This window comes from Larus michahellis, chromosome 13 (genome assembly GCF_964199755.1).
Source record: "Larus michahellis chromosome 13, bLarMic1.1, whole genome shotgun sequence".
In the NCBI taxonomy this organism is placed as follows: domain Eukaryota; kingdom Metazoa; phylum Chordata; class Aves; order Charadriiformes; family Laridae; genus Larus; species Larus michahellis.
Window position 1 is genome coordinate 10,487,333 of NC_133908.1, and position 17,796 is coordinate 10,505,128.

Genomic DNA, 17,796 nt, shown 5'->3' on the forward strand with positions numbered 1-17,796 from the left:
GCCCGCTGCCTTTATAGGGACAGAGGACCTGAATGAAATGAGAGTGAGATTTGCAAAAGGACTTTGAAAATCCTACTGGGTGCCCCTCTGCATTTTTCAATGCCAAATAGTCCTGTCAGTTTGCTCTAAGACCTTGTTTCTAACATACTCAGGAGACAGTCATCTTTCTACTGATGCCGGAAACAGCCGGTTCAAGCCCAAAATATTTGAGGTGCGATTTGTCTAAATTAATATGAGAAATCTACAGTGAAGCTCCTCCATCGGAGTGAGCTGCCTTCTGCTCTTCTTTAGTCACTGGAGCAGAAGAGACATTTTAAGGGCAGACACCCCTTGACCTCTTTGGGATGTTTGGTTTAGGCTGAACGGAGCTGAGCCCTAAAAGTACCTGTTTCTTTGTGTTGACTACAAAGGAAGCTTAGAATGACTGGAACGTTATGGATGTTTGCAGTGAATAAGAAGACTCCCAATGCTCATATTCCTTTATTTTTTTTTAAGAAATATGCATGAGGTTAGACAGAGAGACAGGTGGTCAACATGAACACTCTGAAAGATTTCTGAAGATTATTCTTGTGTCCATTTTTTATGTTTCGTTTTGTGAACACAAAGGGACTAATTTTTCAAAGACGTTTAAGCTTATAAAGGTGCATGTAGATCTTTGGTAGAATTTCCTAACAGTTAGGTTCATAGTGTCCCACTTAAATTAAAAGCAGCTAGTTGTGTGCATGATGTCACCTGTTCAGAAAAATCTCACTGTGTTGCTAGTCACATTAACCTGAATAAATCCCTTCAGAAGTTTCACCTAAAGGTATTTTATGGAAGTGAAAAACAGTAAAAATGAAAACCCATTCAAACTTCCTTTTATGTTTAGCATGTAATTTTTTTTCAGCTTGTTTTTTTCTGAGAGCAACTAATTTTATAAGCTAAGTAGCTATTGTGTGTGTCCATCCAGAACTCTCCCTGCGGAAGCTGCAGATAGATCTTAGGCTGTACCTGGACCGTGGTGATGCCTTGCTCACGACCAACCAGAACTCGGCCGTCTTGAAGCTTAGCAATCTTGGGTTCTTCTACCTTCATGAAATCAGTCACAAGGTCAGTGATGTCAAACTGCCACTCAGAGCCTAGCATATAGGTCAAGTGGCCTCCAAACTCAGAGGATTCAGCTACAAACTGTGTGAGGACTCGGACCATGGCATGCTGATACTGGAGGGTACAACCTCTTCCTTTTTTCTCATCATCCTCTTCGTCCTCACTGTCACGGGTAGGCCTGTAAATAGAGGTTTGTTACCTGCATCATTTCCCTACAACGCTGCAGAGCTTCAGTTGCATGGTATTTTCAATTAGATTAATGTTATCATCATCTGCTACTGTGTGAGAAATTGGAAACCGCATTTTGGATGTGTAGGTTACTAGATCTGAGTGAGATGCTTGTACAGCTTTTTTGGGCCATACAATTTAAAAGCTACTGTCACTTCTGTTAGTGAATTCTTTGAGTGGGACCTCCCAGCAACTTAAAAATATGTCTGCTACTGCTGAGATTTCAGTGGCACCACCGCTTGTTCACTATGTCTCCAAGCGGCAGTCAAATCTTGCAGAGGGCTAAGGAAAGCAGCGTGAAATGTTTACGAGAGGGCAGTTCTGGAACAAACTCCTGTAGCAGCTCAGCAGGGATGGGAGAAGATGTTTTAGCATCCTTTCCTTCACCTTTGCCCATAACATTTGCATCACTTTGCTCATCTCTTCAAAACTATTCTAATACAATCAATCGGGATTCCCTGCTTAGGTAATGCTGCCCCACCTTGTCCCATATCTCTGTCTCATGGCTTCATTAAGCCCTCTGCATTTGCGAAGTATACCATGATTTCACCTTAAATCTCCTACAGTTCATGCAGGTGATATATTTAGTCATGTAATGACCACATGGGGCTTCCAAAAAGCCAAATGAGGCACTTAGGTTACCACTCAGACATCAATTACTCAGATGTACAAACCCCATGCCAGACTGGTGAGACTCCCACTCGCCCCACAGAAACAACTGCAGCGTTAGACACGCTTTCTGTAACATTTTCCAACTATCTGTCCCCCTTGCAAAATCTAACTTGTGACAATATAATAGCTTTCCATAAAACTTATATGAGGCATGACAGTGATTTGTATGTGATAGCAGCAGCGTCACCCCTCACAGAATTTTGTCTGGTTTAAAACCCAGTTTCCCATCAATTCTCTTTTTATTGTTGCTATTGTTTACTCCTTGGGACCAACACATGGATTCTCGTATCTCTTTCAAGTCAGGTATTAAGCACTAGGTCGTCACACTTTTACTCATTATGCCCCCATGCTGTGGAATTCATTGCTCAGAAATAATTTGCCTTCCTCCTTTACTTATTTATTGAGCCTGAAGCCACCTCCATAGCAAGGGTGGGAAATACGGGGTAAGCCTCTTATTTTCACAGTATTTCGGGAAGTAGCTTTGTGTTTACTGTGTTTCTTTATCTTCTCCTTTGAAATACCAGCTATGAAAAACTATTATAAAACAGAATTGCTTTTCTTATAAATTGTTTTATGACAAAGTTGGCAAACAGTAAGCTGAAAATGTATCTAAGAAAAGCCTTTATGCTCTTCAAAATGATAGAAAGTCCTGGTGTTACAGAATCTAATACACGGGAAATAAATTTTCAATGCATCAATGGTTAGCTGAATACATGTATTTGGCCTCAAGTACATGGTATTTGGCACAGCCTTTTTGGTTTTGTGTGTGTATAACAACAGTGTCCATCATTAGTTGCTGAATGAAACATTATTGAATAACCATTGAATTGTTAAGAAAAAAACAGGATCCTAAAACAGGATTTACATTACAGAAAGAAATTCGTCTAACAGAATTAGACTAGCTGGGTGTTTCAGGGAAATTTTCAATTGTTCTCTCCTTCCCAACACAAGTGTCGATCTGGACTATGAGCTGAAGCCAGTCAGTCAGCACAACAGCCACAAGGAGAGTACTAGAAGGGGGATATTCATAGAGCTAATGTGGCCCATGCCTATTTCGATTGCTTTATAATGCTAAAAAGAGTTAGTTGAACTCCTTACCGTTCCCATTTCCAATGTGTTCCTGTATTCTAACCCTCTTCAGCTCATCTAAATCATAGCCCATCTCTGAATAATCTCAGACTCTGGGAAAACCAGGTGTAGCTCTGAGATTTCAGGATTTAACCCTCTTTTAGTAATACAGACAGTAACATTAGTACCTGTGCAGAATTGGAGAAGAATGTGCAGGAGCTATTCAGGTAAGAAGTACTTAGGGGATCTGGGGGAAAAGAGGCACAGGACCAGTGGGAACCAGTTTTCTTATGAGAAAAGAGATACAGAACCAGTGTTCTGTGGCTTGAAGAAAAATGTTCACCTGTTCAACATTCATGATGACTTATTTTTTTTTACAGAACTTTCTGTTTCTGTCACATAGCCAGATGTTTTACTCAGATCCAATGTGTTATTCATATTTATTTCTGTGCTTATTTATTTCTACTTTAGCTGGTTAAAACATTAGACTACTGGACTGTTCAAGAGGAAAAATATTCAAAACAACTGTGAGAGAAAGAACTTTTCAACCCTAGTGTCATATAGCTCAGAAATGTGGGTTGTGGGAAGAATGACCAGAGACAAGGAGTTTTGCCTAAGGGCCCAGAGGAAGCACTTCCTGCTCCTATTACCAGGCTTCAGACTGTACGGGCAGCCAGCACGACCAACCACAAAAAGACTCAAGTCCAGCTCTTTCCTTGTGATATCTCTAACAAACAAAGGTAAGGTCTCCATTTCCCTACAAAAACATTTATAGGTGTTTGTATTGGTATACTTCTCCTTAGAAATGCATGGTTTCTATTGCATGCAAATGTGGAACGTCAGAAAAGCATCCCTAAACCATGGAATGGGCAAGGCACTTTCTTGTCTCAGTGCGAAGTAAAATGAGAGGTGTTTGAATTTTCAACACAAGCTTTGCAAATCTGCTTTAACAAGAACCAACTCAAGTTCGTTCTTTTTTAAAGCAGATGATATCCATTTCCACTTCAAAGCCACAAATCCACGATTCAGTAAGTCAGAGCATTTCAGTGTTTTGTCTCCACGGGCCCAACAAAATTTCTGAAATCCACTGAATTGCATAGTTCCCTTTAGAGTCTTAAACTTCTTGTTACACTGTTCTCAATAGGCTTAAAATTCTTCATTAAGCAGTGAGCTCATTTTCTTTTTAAGACATGTCCTCATGAATATAAGCTATTGCTGCAAATTGTGCTTTTTTTCCCCTTGGTCATCTCTGAGGTTAGCTCTGGATATCTCTCAGAATCCTTCTTATCGTACTTGCTGGTTGGCAAACTTGCTTGGAAGATTTTTTTGCTTTTCTGGAGTGAACCAGGGTTGCCAGAATTACATTTAATTTACGTTTCACACAGAGAAAGCCTTTGCCAGAGAGCTGAGTTAAAACAGCAGCCCTGTTACAAGGGTGCCTGCTAGCACTGATCTAATCACTGATCTGTCAACTTTATATTATAGACACTGTCTGAGCAGTTTAAGTGTGTCTCTTTTAATTTGCACCACTCTCAAACCAGGCATCACTTTCTTGGGCCAGATGCTAATTTTCTCTTAAAAAACCCCTAAAGAAATCAGTTTTTCTGGTTCTGAATTTGAAATACTCATTAAAAAGGGTCATGTATTTAAAAAACATTTTCAAAACCCCTAATTGAAAACAAAAAAATCTATTTCAGATACAAAATACAAGCCACTAGAAGTTTATTTAGTGGAAGCTACAGAAATAAGTTGCACATAGCCCCACTCGCGTTCAAGAAGAAATGCAATTTGGTGCCTTTACAGATCTTGAAAATACGGTCTACCTATTAACAAAATTCTCTATGGCCTTATCTCCATAGGACATTAAAGTCTATTAACTAAATGAGTGAATTTACAGCGTGTTCACGCTTAGTGCAGATGTTGTTATTCACAAACGGAATGGTTTGAATCCAGTTTCACTTAATTCGCCTTAAAGTATGGCTTTATTTCTGAGTGGCAGCACTCACACAGAGGTTTGACTAAAGCAGCTTATTTTTTCCTGCATTTAACTTAGGCTAACTTTCTTGCTTTTGTCTCTAGTACTGGACAGGACCAAAGTAGAGCTACCACCTAATTAACCATCAGTTCAACAGACTTCCCTTCATAAGCAATGCCAGGTCTGGCTTAACTCTGTTTCACAGGTTTCGAAGGTTTATGCTACTCAGAGGTTTGCAGTAATGGCTTTATCAGCCATTGTTCAGTAAGGGCAGACGCTGGTAAAAGGCCGGTAAACTCTGTGCCTGATACTGAAGCATATGCTGGAGTCACACTCTGTGATGTCTGCCTCCCTCGGAGCTCATGGAAACAATGTGCTTTTTCCCAGTTGTAAATATTTACTTAAATTAAATTTCCAGCTTGTTCTGTGAGACTTTAGCCGTGCAACTCCTGTTAATGCAAGTAGAAGCCACTCGTCCCATTTAAATGTATGTGCATAGAGCTAGTGCAGGAACTTCAAGAAGGCGGCAATTATTCTGCAGATGCATGAGGAATCAAAATAAATGTTCTTGTTAGACTAGCAGAGTCTGCCTGGACCTCCTGTATGCTCTAATATTTGACTTTAATTTAAATATACACCTTTTGTTTGCTGACAGTGTGGGCTTTTTTGCAGCCCATTGCAGGAGCAGAGTTCCTGTTAGCCCGTCCTAGTTCGAGGACTGCGTACCATGCATTAGTCATGAGCTGATCCATGGAGCTGACTTTCATCTGGAAAAGGAGATTCTTCATATCTGCAGTAGCACACACCATAGATCAAATTCTCCTCCGGATAACAGTAAAGGTTTGCCATATATTTACAGACTGATCTGGTAAAATGTATTACTGCTCTTACATAGGGGAGACTGGGATTTTTTTTCTAGTTTCTGGCATAAAAGCAGCCTGGTTTTTCTTTCTGTTACTCTAGCAAGTTCCTGCTCTTACAGCAGTTCAGACCAGGTAAAATCCAATACAGTTCAAACTGAGCTACACATGTGGTTTTTGTGGAATTTTTGTAAAGACCCTGTCTTTTTCATTGCTTTGTGGAAATTATTCAAGAAGTTAGGTAAGCAAACATGTCTGTAATCACATGTAATTTACAATTACAAACATGACAGGGTTTATAGGGAGAAGCAATACATTTTATTAGATCGACAAACACCACTGGAAAGAACAGATGTGATTTGGGGCATATAAACTCTTTTTCAGGTCTGAAATAGAAGCAGCTATATTCAGATGAAGAACAGCCATGCTGAGGCAGTAGTTTCACAGGCATTTCTTTTGTCAACAGCACCAATAAAAACATTTAAAAGATTATTGTTATATTTTGCCATCTGGCTCAGCCCCTCAGACAACTGAACCAGCCCAGCCAGGCTGAGCATGTGGGAACAAGGCAGTGGGGGAGCCAGAGGAGGAGGAGGAATGTCTGGAGGTTGCTGAAGCGTCTCTGCACAACCCCTGTAAGAAATGATTGAAAATTTTACCTTCTGTATATTGATGAGTTACTTTATAGCAACGTTTAGTTCTTGCCAAGAAGACAAGGGAGTGGTATGAAGATACCAACCCTAGTGGACAGGACGAGAGTAGAAAATTGTTTTGTCTGTGGCGGGGAGAGGAATGCAGAAGACACATTACAATCTTTCCATGACTAAACCTGAAGACAGTGATACAGTTTCAGTTGACCTGTGGGCCCTGTGCGACTGAACCTAAATTTAAGACTGCCTAAGCCTGTTGTCAGGGTGCTTCAAAAGAATCCAGAAGTTAGATGCCCTTTTCAAATGAGTTTCCTTTAAGGATAGATACCAAAAACCTCATGCAAATTGTGAATACTGGCAATGAAAATGAAGTTGAAGCAATACAGTGCTATGGCTTCCACACCTGCTGGGAAATGCTTGGATTTTAGGTTTTTGTAAAAGATTAAAGCACTCTCTTCCCTCTCTTTCAAACCTATTCTCAGGTATCACACGACAACCTTCTCACTGTAGAGCACTAACCCTGTGAAGAATTACAGGCTGAACCTTTGTTCAGAATTAGCGAATGTGGCCTTCTGGCTGTATAACTGAGTGAGGAAACCAACCTGCAGCTCCTGACTGTAGTCCAAATGTCTTTTGTGCTTCAGGTCACCTTCTAAAAACTCATCATAAAAACTCCCCCGTGTTTAGGATACTGGGAAACATGTAGCTATGAAGGAGAGGAGGTATAAACAGATTAAAAATTAAAGGGGGAAAAAAAACCAAACCCAGAAGGAAAAGCCAATAAATCTCGGGTAAAACCTATCCAAATCTAAAAATAAAGGAAATGTAAAAACCTTATGTACGAAGTAAATGTCAGAGTGAGCACAACTAATGCTAGTCCCAGACTGCCTGTTGATTGAGAATAACCCCCCAAAGTTAAAAACAAATCCACGTGAATGTTCCATAAAACAAGGGATAATTTATTTGTAGTTGAAACCTTTCCCGTTCACATGGGCATGGACTGCTGACACAATGGCATAAACTACCAGCTGCAATTCTGGAGAATGATACAGTGTCCATACTTTCTCTTCCACCCTTCACGGAAAATGCTTGCTGAAGATGTGCCAGCAGTTCAGATGCAATCTGAGCAGCAGCAAACTCACGCTGCTTGCCAGCTTGCAAACAGCGCAGACTCTCAGACCATTATCTTTATTTCAGTTGGCCAAATAAATCAGAACTAGACACCAGGGGGTAAATTTCCAGCACTGTGTGTAATGGGTTTAAAGTCAGAATGTCCACGACCGTTAACCACAGTTGAATGTCTAACTCACTGAGCTTGCTGCTGAAAAGTTTACTCCTATAATAAACATCAACAGCCTAATCCTGCAGTCTTTTACTCAGCAAAATCCCCACTGGTTTTAGCAGGAGCTGCGCATGAGGGAGTGTTACAGCACTAGGCACATTACAGACAGAAGAAGGTAAGTGAAACTTTAAGCAGGTGGCATACGTTCAGTTCATTCATCACCTAGCACATCTCTTCCTGCCACAAATGGCAACTTTGCCTTTATCACTGGAGCAAACATACAAATTTCTATTGTGCCAGATCCTCACCACCTCTTCTGTCATAGCCAGAAAAATGCCCACACAGCCAAGAGGTATGACAGTCCCCTTGTTTGGAACTCGTTATCTGAGTAGCCTGTAAATTGTCTCCTATTACCCTTAGTTTTATGCCCTCATAAAGTGTTAGATAATTCTACTCCACTGCTGTCTGTTTGGGCTCTTTAAGGCTCTTCAATAGCCGGGACGTTCTCCTGGGCAAATCGAGTGCTTTAGCTAGAACTGCCACAGTGTTTAGCACTACAGTTACTGCTGCCAGAAATGCTTTTTTCACTGTATTATAAATTTGAGCTGGTGTCATGCCTTGTTCGCCAGTAGTATTTTACAGCATAGCCTGAAATCCACCAATATATCAGTATTCCTGGAAGTTCTTAATCATGCAGATTGTCCAAATGATGGTTATTCTACAATTGGTATTTCAGTAGGGACAGACAGAACAGAGCTCAAAATCCCTGCACTCCTTCCTCTCTTTTTTTCCGCATCCACCTTGGTCCTGGTACAACCTGTTCATCAGAATATAGACAGACAGACAGAGACACACACACACACACACACACGCAGGTCCAGGTTCTTTTCCTCAGATTTGCACATCGAAGTGTATGATACGATTTCCTGAGCTTGTGTGGAATTGATTAATGCTTCAGGCAAAAGCACTAACTTTTTAAACTGTATAGATCAGCATAAAATGTAGCCTACCTATATCATTGTTGGATGTTATAATGAAGGCTAAGACAGACTGTAAAGCTAATTTTAAACAGAAGAGTTTAGATTCTGAGGAATACTCTAAAAATTGTTGTGTTCTAAAATCAGAGGCCCGGGCACGTATCTGGACTGCAGCAATGCTGTGAGCATACCTTTTATTGGCGCTGACGGGTATCCTCCAGCCTTTGATCTGGCTAAGCTCTGTATCAGAGATCTCTATCTGCAGCGGGAGCCGGGGAACCCAGACCGTCACTTCTAATTGGGTGGTAAAATGCTGGTAAGTGAAGTTAACAATAGTATCCACTTTGCTTTTCATTTCCTTGCCATTAACGAAGATGGAGTCACATCTGTCAGAAACCTTAAAAAGAGAAAAAAAAAAGAAGAAAAAGAAAAAAGATTAATTAGGAAATGAATAAAAGTTCCTGAGGAAGCACGAAGAATGATACATCAGTGCAAAGACAACTCTGACAATGCAAGTCATGCATATTGTATTTTCAGTTTTCTAATTAGTAGCAAACGGTGATAAATGGACTCCAGGGAAACAGTTGTGCTGTCCTCAATGGATACTACGCAAACTACAAAAATAATTTAATGATGTTATATAACCTATATGAATCTTTTATACTAGGCAAATTAAACTCTTCATGAATCAAACTCCGTGTGCATCAAAGTTTATGTTTACAACTTGCTTAAAGAACCTGGAAAAAATGGGGCCATATGCTAGTAAGAAAAAGACTGACTCAGAACTATAAAACAGAATCCTTTCCTTTTTCCTTGAGCAGTGTAATGCTGAAAGACAAAGATCCCCTTATGGCTCATGAGCAGAAGTGCAGCAGAAGCATTAATTTTTAGAACTTCTCAATAATCATTTTAGCAAAATGTATTCATAGTTGCTTTGTGTCGTTATATGAAATCACTGCCAAAACCAGCACGTGGGCTCTACACTACAGCTCATCTACTTTCTTGGTCGCAGGTATCCTTTGGCACAAAATCAAGGTCCTGAGCACAGATCCTATTTATGTAAAGAACGTGATGTGGCAATGCATTTGACCTGCATCCTGGAAAGACGGAACTCCTTCTTCACGAGATACGGTTTTTTAACATATTTATGAGAATGTGTGTGTGTATACTTTTAGATTATATAAATATATATGCAAATTTAGATTAATGTATAACATGTTTTTATATATGTATATACATGTATATATGCATATGTACGTACATGCATATGTACTTGTATCGGTATCTCTACAGAGGTTTGCATTCTGCTTTGAAGCCAGAGAGAGGTTATAGTCTCCAACAGAGTCCATGTACTGTGGTTTTAATCTTTTAAAACCGTGGCTTATGAGACGTAGCTGTGTTACTGAAGTGGACTTTGTTCTCTTGTCAGGACTGTTCTGTGTCATGCTGTATAATGCACTGGGGCTCAGATCTGCAGGGATCCTGGCTAAACCGGTGAATAAATTCTGGTTTACTGGAGTTACTGAGATAACTCCTGTAGACTTCAGTGGGGAATATGCTGAAATACAGGTTGCTTTTGCTCTGCAAACATACCTCCAATCTTTTCTGATATTAACAGGAATTAGGGGTTACTGAGCCAAGAAAAATTACAGAAAATGTATGGCAGCCTTCACGCACCACCACCCCTCCCCCCCAAAACGCAGTCCTCACATATGACTTTGAAATTAAGTTTGTCCTGCTTTCAATCTCAGAATAACATAATTTTTTTCTTGAGCTCTAACATGGTACATTGCTGTTAGATGGACAGTACCTGAGTTCTACTATCATATGGAGTACATTTAATTAACAAAATTTTGCCTAAATGGCTCTCATAACTCTTTTAAGATTTATAGGCAACTTGCCTAAGAATCAGCTACTTTGGAAGCAAAAGACCTTTATGCAGGTCATTCAGTGATAAGTTTTATTTCCAGAATTATTGTGACATCGAAATTATGGCCACTCTCAAGGCAAGCATGGAAGGAGAAACATTTGGGAAACATTGTGCCAGTTGACCTGTTGGTGCATATCCACTGAACATCGACTGCATCAAATGACTGTTTCACACTCAGTGAGACATGCAGCCAAACTTTTCAGATCATCCCTTTCATAACATCACTGGACACCTAATATCACTCTTCTGTACTGCTTATTATTAGGTAATAGCTTTGCTAAAAATATGATCAAGTGCCTTGAAATTCTTGTTAGAAAAGCTCACTGTCTGATGTTTTTCTCTCCATCTGCAAATACCCATATATAAAGCAAAAGAGCTGCACTTCCATGTTTACCATTTCCAAGTCAGCTTCTCAGATCCTCATCAATGTACTGAAACTACAATCAGTTGCTTTTTTACTATGGGACTAAGCCAGGTTGTGAGGAATGCGGCAAAGGAAACTAAGTCACTCTTCTGGAGAGAATACTCCTTCCACTTAATGCTTAATGAGTTCAAGAATTTAAAAAAAAATAAATCTTAGCTATCTGATAAAGAGCTTAAAATGGTCTCCAGGCTCACGAGTACCACAAACGATACGGAGCACACTTGGAATCTTTGTTTCCCTCTCATAATGTGTCACAAGTGTCTCTGGAAAGTTTAAGCACATTAATCAAGCCCATTAATTGAATAAGCAGCTGAGATTCTACATCATAAAGCCTCCATCTAGGGAGTTTTGTGAGAATTAATACAAGACAGAAATAATTAAGAATACTCAAAAGAGGGAGGGATAAACATCAAGACCGGATCAGGGGAATAACTAATATCTGACATGACAGCAGCTAATATTTTAGATTCTTTTCTTGCTGCTTAAAATGTTCTTGTCTTCTTGTCAGCAGGCAAGAAAGGTGCTAAATTAGGGAACTGAAAGATGGACTTTAATTGTGGCTGTAAAAATACCAGGCTAGGCTTACAAATTTCATAGATTATATGTCTAGACAGAGCCATTCAGTCATTTATATACTGACCAAGAAGTAAGTGTAAATCAGTATATATTAGAGTATTAAGCATATCTTCCAGAAAATAATCCAGCCTTGATAAGAAAACTTGGAGAGAGACATTATTGTTGTTTCAGTTCTCTATCTAGAATTTAGGTTTACTCTGTTAGGTACAAGCAAACCAAAGAATTTAAACGAAAATAAAGTTTGTGCAAATAAGGATGAAAACTACAGCAATCAGCTGAATCCATCTGAATCCCGTGATGACATATGTGAAACCATTAGCACTGTTAACCCTTCTGGCTAGACTAAAGCTCACCTGAGGAAGCCTCTGTTACACTCACATGCATTTAATTACTGCCGTGTTTCATTCATTACACCTTACAGCAGTTGTTACTTGAAAGTAGATTTGGTTCATCTGAAGGAAACAAGAAACTTGAGCATGTACAGAAAATGCCCAGCACTCCTCTTTCACTCAGGATCTACTGCAGACCCAGGACAAAGAATTAATTTCATCCAGGTCTTAGATGCGAGCTGGGATTTCATGCTAACAGGACTCTGACACTCCTCCGAAGTGAAGAGAGAATGAGAAACACACATTGAGCGTTGGGGACTCGGTGCCAGCTGTATTCTCTGTCCCCTTCACTTTCTCCCCTTTTAAGTCTGCTCCATACTTTTCTAATCATTCTCTCACTGTCAGAAGTGGCTCGTGATGCTGCTGGAAGAGGAACTCGTACAACGTGCTGCTGGAATTTGAGGAGTACATGCCTGTTTACATCAGAAAGTGCTCAGGCTTGCCGTGGGGCAAGCTCTGACGCGGCAGGGAGACACAGGCAGTGTTACAGTAGCAGGTGACAACGCACAGATTTCTTTTGAGCTGCCAAATCTGAGGGAACAGAGAGGGAAAAATGCAGTTAAATCTCTCCTGCAAACACTACACAGTGAGAAGACTCAGCACAAACTTATAACTGCACCCTCTCATCTAAAATGCAGGGAGCAGGCCTGTTTGGAAGTCTGTTACTATCCGTTGGCAACTGCCTGACAAAATCAGAAGGTGCTATTTGAGCCAGTCTGCAAGCAGGAGGGCAGGCCGGCCGGCGATGTGCTCTGCTATGCAGGTCAGGAGAAAGAAAGCTACAATTAACCTCTCCGGGCTTTGAAGCAGGTGGTTGGCTCCAATCCCCACAAGTGATTGTAAAAAGCACAGTTTGCCCTGCGCAGCCTGTCACAGCCGCCTCGGTTTGGACTAATGCTGTACAAAAGTAGCTACCAGTCCAAAAGAGTAATTGGGAAACCATTCCACGTTCAGGTCAGCAAAGGTTTACACACCCTTTGGGTCAACAGGTAAAATGGAGGGAATGTGAATTGACAAGAAAACAAATAACGCCTGCCGCGTGGTTCATCTTCATGGGCTGGTTTGATTCCAAAGCTTGTACTTTACCCTCAGCTTGCAGGTCATTTTTTAAGGAGACTGAATGAGACGGATGTAACAGAAAACAGTTGCAATCCTTGTGCCCGTTAACCACGCAGGAGCTTCTCAGTTAAACAAGACTTTGCTGCTGAATGCCTGCTTAGCACATCCATTTTCCTCCAGCGCTCTCTCGGGTGGGAGGGGAGAGGAAGATGCTTCAGGAGAGGCCTTACCTGTCACCTGGGCATCTCTTCAGGGTCAGCAGCACTTCAGGGCTTTCCCAGCCCATCCTGCTGCTCCAGGTTCCTCATTTTCCACCTTCAGACATATGCATTTCACTGAGAGTTACATGAACGGTGTGTGCGCACACAGCTGTGTGTTAACATGTATAATGAATTGTAAAGGAAAAACTACTACTCAAAGGAATTAATTCTGTTTAATTTGGTATGAAGCACCAGTGACTAAATGGATGTAAGAGTGATACCAAGCACAATGCCAGATTGTCCTATGGCACTCCTCATCTGTGAATTTTTGACACACAAAACCCAAAAGGATGGTGGTTATTTTTAGAACCCATTTATAGAAGGGGAAACGGAGGGACAAACAGTGTGTCAGAATTGGGTCTAACACGCAGCCTTTTCATCTGAGAGCTATAGCCGTTTGGTTATCCAGTCGGATCCCCAAATGACTTTTAAATTTGAATTTCAAATTCACCCTGAAAAGAGGTCCTTTTTACACTCGCTTTCAAAATAGCCCTCACCAGTACTTCAGCAGAACTGGCCTTTACAAGAGGAGGTTTTTGCCTGGAGTCAAGATCCACTGGCATTTAAAAATACTGAAGTTTAATGGGACAGATGTGCAGACATCTCAGTTTTGTAACCCTGATTTTACAACAGCAAAACCCAACCTTATTCCAACCCCTGCCTGAGACAATGCTATGTCTGATGTCCAGTGTACAACAACTTAGGTCCAGCCACCTAAGTCCTGGGCAAACAGGCTCCCCCAGCCCTGGTCTCAGGAGCCAGAGCTCTTGTGGAAGAAGAGGTAGGAACGACAGACTGGAATATCACAGATGTTTATAAAAGGTCAGAGGAACAGCACACAGGCTCCTTTGCAGTGCATGTGTAAGGGATGCAAAGTCTCATTATTGTGGCTGAGGCTATAAAGACAACAATTGTAACAAGATTTTAAAGTGAATGGTGCCTAGAGTAAATGGCTCATTCTCATAAGGATCTTAAAACTGTAATTTTATGGTATTTCCTGAATGCCTTCTTTTCCACCTTTTCTGCAGCATTGTTCCTGGCATTGTCTTACTAGCCCATTAGCAAGGACTTGCGGAGATACTTCAAACCTTACGCTGTGTGTTTTTCTTCTGCCTCTTGCATCTTTGTATATGGTCACAGCATGGCTTTATCAGGTTTTTTTCTGGTTTGGATTGTTTTGTACTTTATTATTGCTACGTGTTTGCTTTAGAAGCACAGTCTGAAATTACTTCCTCAGCTTGAGGAATCTGCCTTAGTGTTTGGGTAATAGTTGAAGACAAAAAGGATTGTTCTTCTTCCTATCACCCTCCTTCTCTCTCTTTCAAACAGTTACTTACCTCTGTGCCTTCCCTGGCTCCTGCTCCCTTCTGCACTACGCACTGCCTGAAGCCATTGCTGGAGTTTCGCCTAAACCAACAAAGGGATGGAAAGATATGCCTCACGTCTTGAGACAAACAATCAAACAAAGGGTTTTCCCAAACACTTTTCAGCTAAGAAATGCTGTTTTTATTTAAATTCAGAATTATGCCTGATAGTAGTCAGTCCAGAAAATGTCAGACTTCTTGTTTCAGCTGTAGTTGTATGCTACGTCATGACATTAATTTTTCTAGTGCACAAAATTTGCCCATATGCATGTGTCAAGTGAGAACATAAAAGTATAAATTTTCATTAGATTTTATTTCCCTTTTAAAATTAAAACTAATTGGCCAAGGTTGAATTACAGTTCTGCCCCAGAACAACATGTCATCTCCTGTCGGGCTTGAGTGGCAGAGAGGGTCTGGTGTCTCACCCTGTGCTGTTGACTGCACGCAAACCTCCGCAAAGCGCTTCTGGGGGCCAACCCGTGAGACTCCTGTTCTTCCTGTAGAGGTGGCAGCCCTGCTGCGTGGGACTCCTGCCGTGAGAAGTCCTATTGTCCACCAGGACCCAGAGAGGCGAGAAGCACCCCATGAGGAGGAGACATCGACCTTGCTTCTGACACCTGTGCGGCAATCCAACTTCCAAAGGAGTCCTTGCGCTGTACGTATCAAAGCATTGTATATGGCCTGCGAGGCTTAACAATGCATTTATTTCAGCCTCTTCCACAAGCAGGGATTTTTCTAAGCAGTTAATTCTGGAAATAGTTCTGTTTCCCCCTGTCCCACCTAATTACGTGTACTAGGGTCTGCAGATATTGTCTCCAAGCAATTTGAGGCAAATGGTAGATTAAAAATACACAGAGTAAAGGATGGCAAATGACATGATGCTGAAATTGAAACTAATGAAAACAGAAGTTTTATTCCCTTTTAATTTTAGACATGTGCAGAATAGTCTTGGAAGTGTCCTTTTTGAAACAATCTTTTCACGTTAATTTGTTTTTATTGGCAAATGAGTTCTCCAAGTACTGTTCTCTGGAATAGCTTCAGTAGTTTCAGATATAAGTGTTGGCTGTAGGAAACCCTCGAGATGTATTCTCAGGTTTGTTTCCTACCTAGAAACAATAGCAATAGTTTGTCAAGTGTTCCCCATCCCATGTATTTGGTATGTGTTTGCACTTCATCTTACCAATGAATAATAATGTTACACAGAAACAGAAACTGTGTGATTCAATGCAGTCCAATAGCGATACTTACAAATATGAATCTAATGATTTTTCCCCCTCTACTACCAGCTTTCACTGGAGAAAACGTAGAAAGTGAAATATGTCAAGATGAGCCTGAAGCGTTTCCAATGCTCTTCATCATAAGTAGCCTTAAATTGCAACATCTACCAAGAAGAAAACCACATACTTCTACGCGGAAACAAGAGGTATCCCTAATCTTGTTGTTTGGGGAAATTTGGATCAGGGCAGGAAAGTTTGTTCACCACCCCCCCCCCAGCACTGTGGTATCCTGTAACAAGAGGCCAGTCACATCATCTGTTAGCAGGAGTACCGCCGTGTTTGGGTCAGTTATTTTCAGATGCACCTGCTCTTTTTTTTTAATTACCCAAAATCTTGATCTTACATCTGCTGAGGTCAATGCAATTGAACTAAGTGGAGGATGATCAACCATCAAAGGCCAGAGTTTCAGAGGTTAGCAGGCATTTAAGCAGGTAGGTGGAGATTTCCAAAACCACGCAAACAAATCCACTGGGAAATCCAGGCCATTTTTGAAATGATCATTTTGTAATGGTCATTCTTCCCGGTTTTATTGTTCTAACGGACTAAGGCGGGAGATTCAAGACTCATAGACTTTGGCTTTCTCTTGTTAGAGATAGAAGCACGATCTCACAAGCACTTGCTTTGAAGGTGAGGAGTTGGTGGGAGCACAAGTGCTTCAGCACTCAGCCCAACCTGGACCCAGTTCAGGGCCCCTAAGAACAATCCCCATGGCTACAATGAGCCGTGCAGAGTGCATTACAGACACAGGTAATAACAACGTCCATAACTGTGTTTGCCAGACTGAGCCTATCCTGAAGAGTACTTATGGCAGTGGTACAAAATACAAACCCTAATTTATACTCAGGTCTGAAATGTAATGAAAATAGAGTTAGAAGCAAGATTGAAAGGAAAAGCCTTTGTCCAGGAAAGCAAAGATTTGAAAAAACCAGATAATAAACTGAAGAGCTGTGTGTTCAAGAGACCAGAAAAACACGATGGTCCCAGCCATTGGCTTGTGGAGGGGATTATCAGTTACACAGATGCACAGAGCTCCACAGGGATTACATGAGACCATTTTAATAGCAGCTCAGCAGCAATTAGCACAATAGAGTTAGTGATACCCTATTGTTTTATTGAAGAAGCCTCTGCTCATTTCCTCTGTAGATGTCACTATTTAACACTATTGATGAAGAGAAGCAGGATATTGAGGGAGGAGGGATATGAGACTAGGTATAGCTTGTAATGATGTGAATGGGTATTTGAAGTTTTAGAGTGTTTTTACCTCTTAACCCCCATTGAAATGCACTGAACTAGAGGGAAGGACAGCATGGAAGACATTAACATTTTGGTTTTACAATAGAGACAATTGCTGTGGCTTAGAAAAGGTGCAATGATCCATGAATGTACAATGAGAATTTAAAAACCTGCTGTACTGAATGAAGTATGCGCTATTCAAAAACTGTTGATCTATGCAAAATTATTAAACAACACATGAGATCTGCCAGGATTTCAGTCCCAGGTGCAGAGCAGCTGCTCTCATTCACTTTCCAGCGTGCCGTGCAGGGGCGTTCCTGCTGGAGATGATAAGTTTGGCGGGTGCACAGGTTGAAAGGGGAGGACCAAAGAAGGTGGGTGTGCTTTCAGACTCCAGCCTGCTGCTCGGCCTGACTTAATTCCGGCTCAGTAATAACTGCTGTGCAGCCACGGCGGCGGTGCAGCTGCTAGGAAGGGCAGATGCTC

The 17,796-nt window shown here is 41.0% G+C and overlaps 1 protein-coding gene across 1 annotated transcript in view; it reads right to left on the reverse strand.

Annotated features, from left to right (window-relative positions):
* TMEM132B (transmembrane protein 132B) overlaps positions 1-17,796 on the reverse strand; it is a 261,053-nt gene that overhangs the window by 11,854 nt on the left and 231,403 nt on the right. The window contains exons 6-7 of the mRNA XM_074606166.1: positions 8,990-9,195; positions 991-1,264 (exon numbers count right to left, since the gene is read on the reverse strand). Coding sequence (XP_074462267.1) covers positions 991-1,264; positions 8,990-9,195 — 480 coding nt within the window. The remainder of the gene's footprint in view (positions 1-990; positions 1,265-8,989; positions 9,196-17,796) is intronic.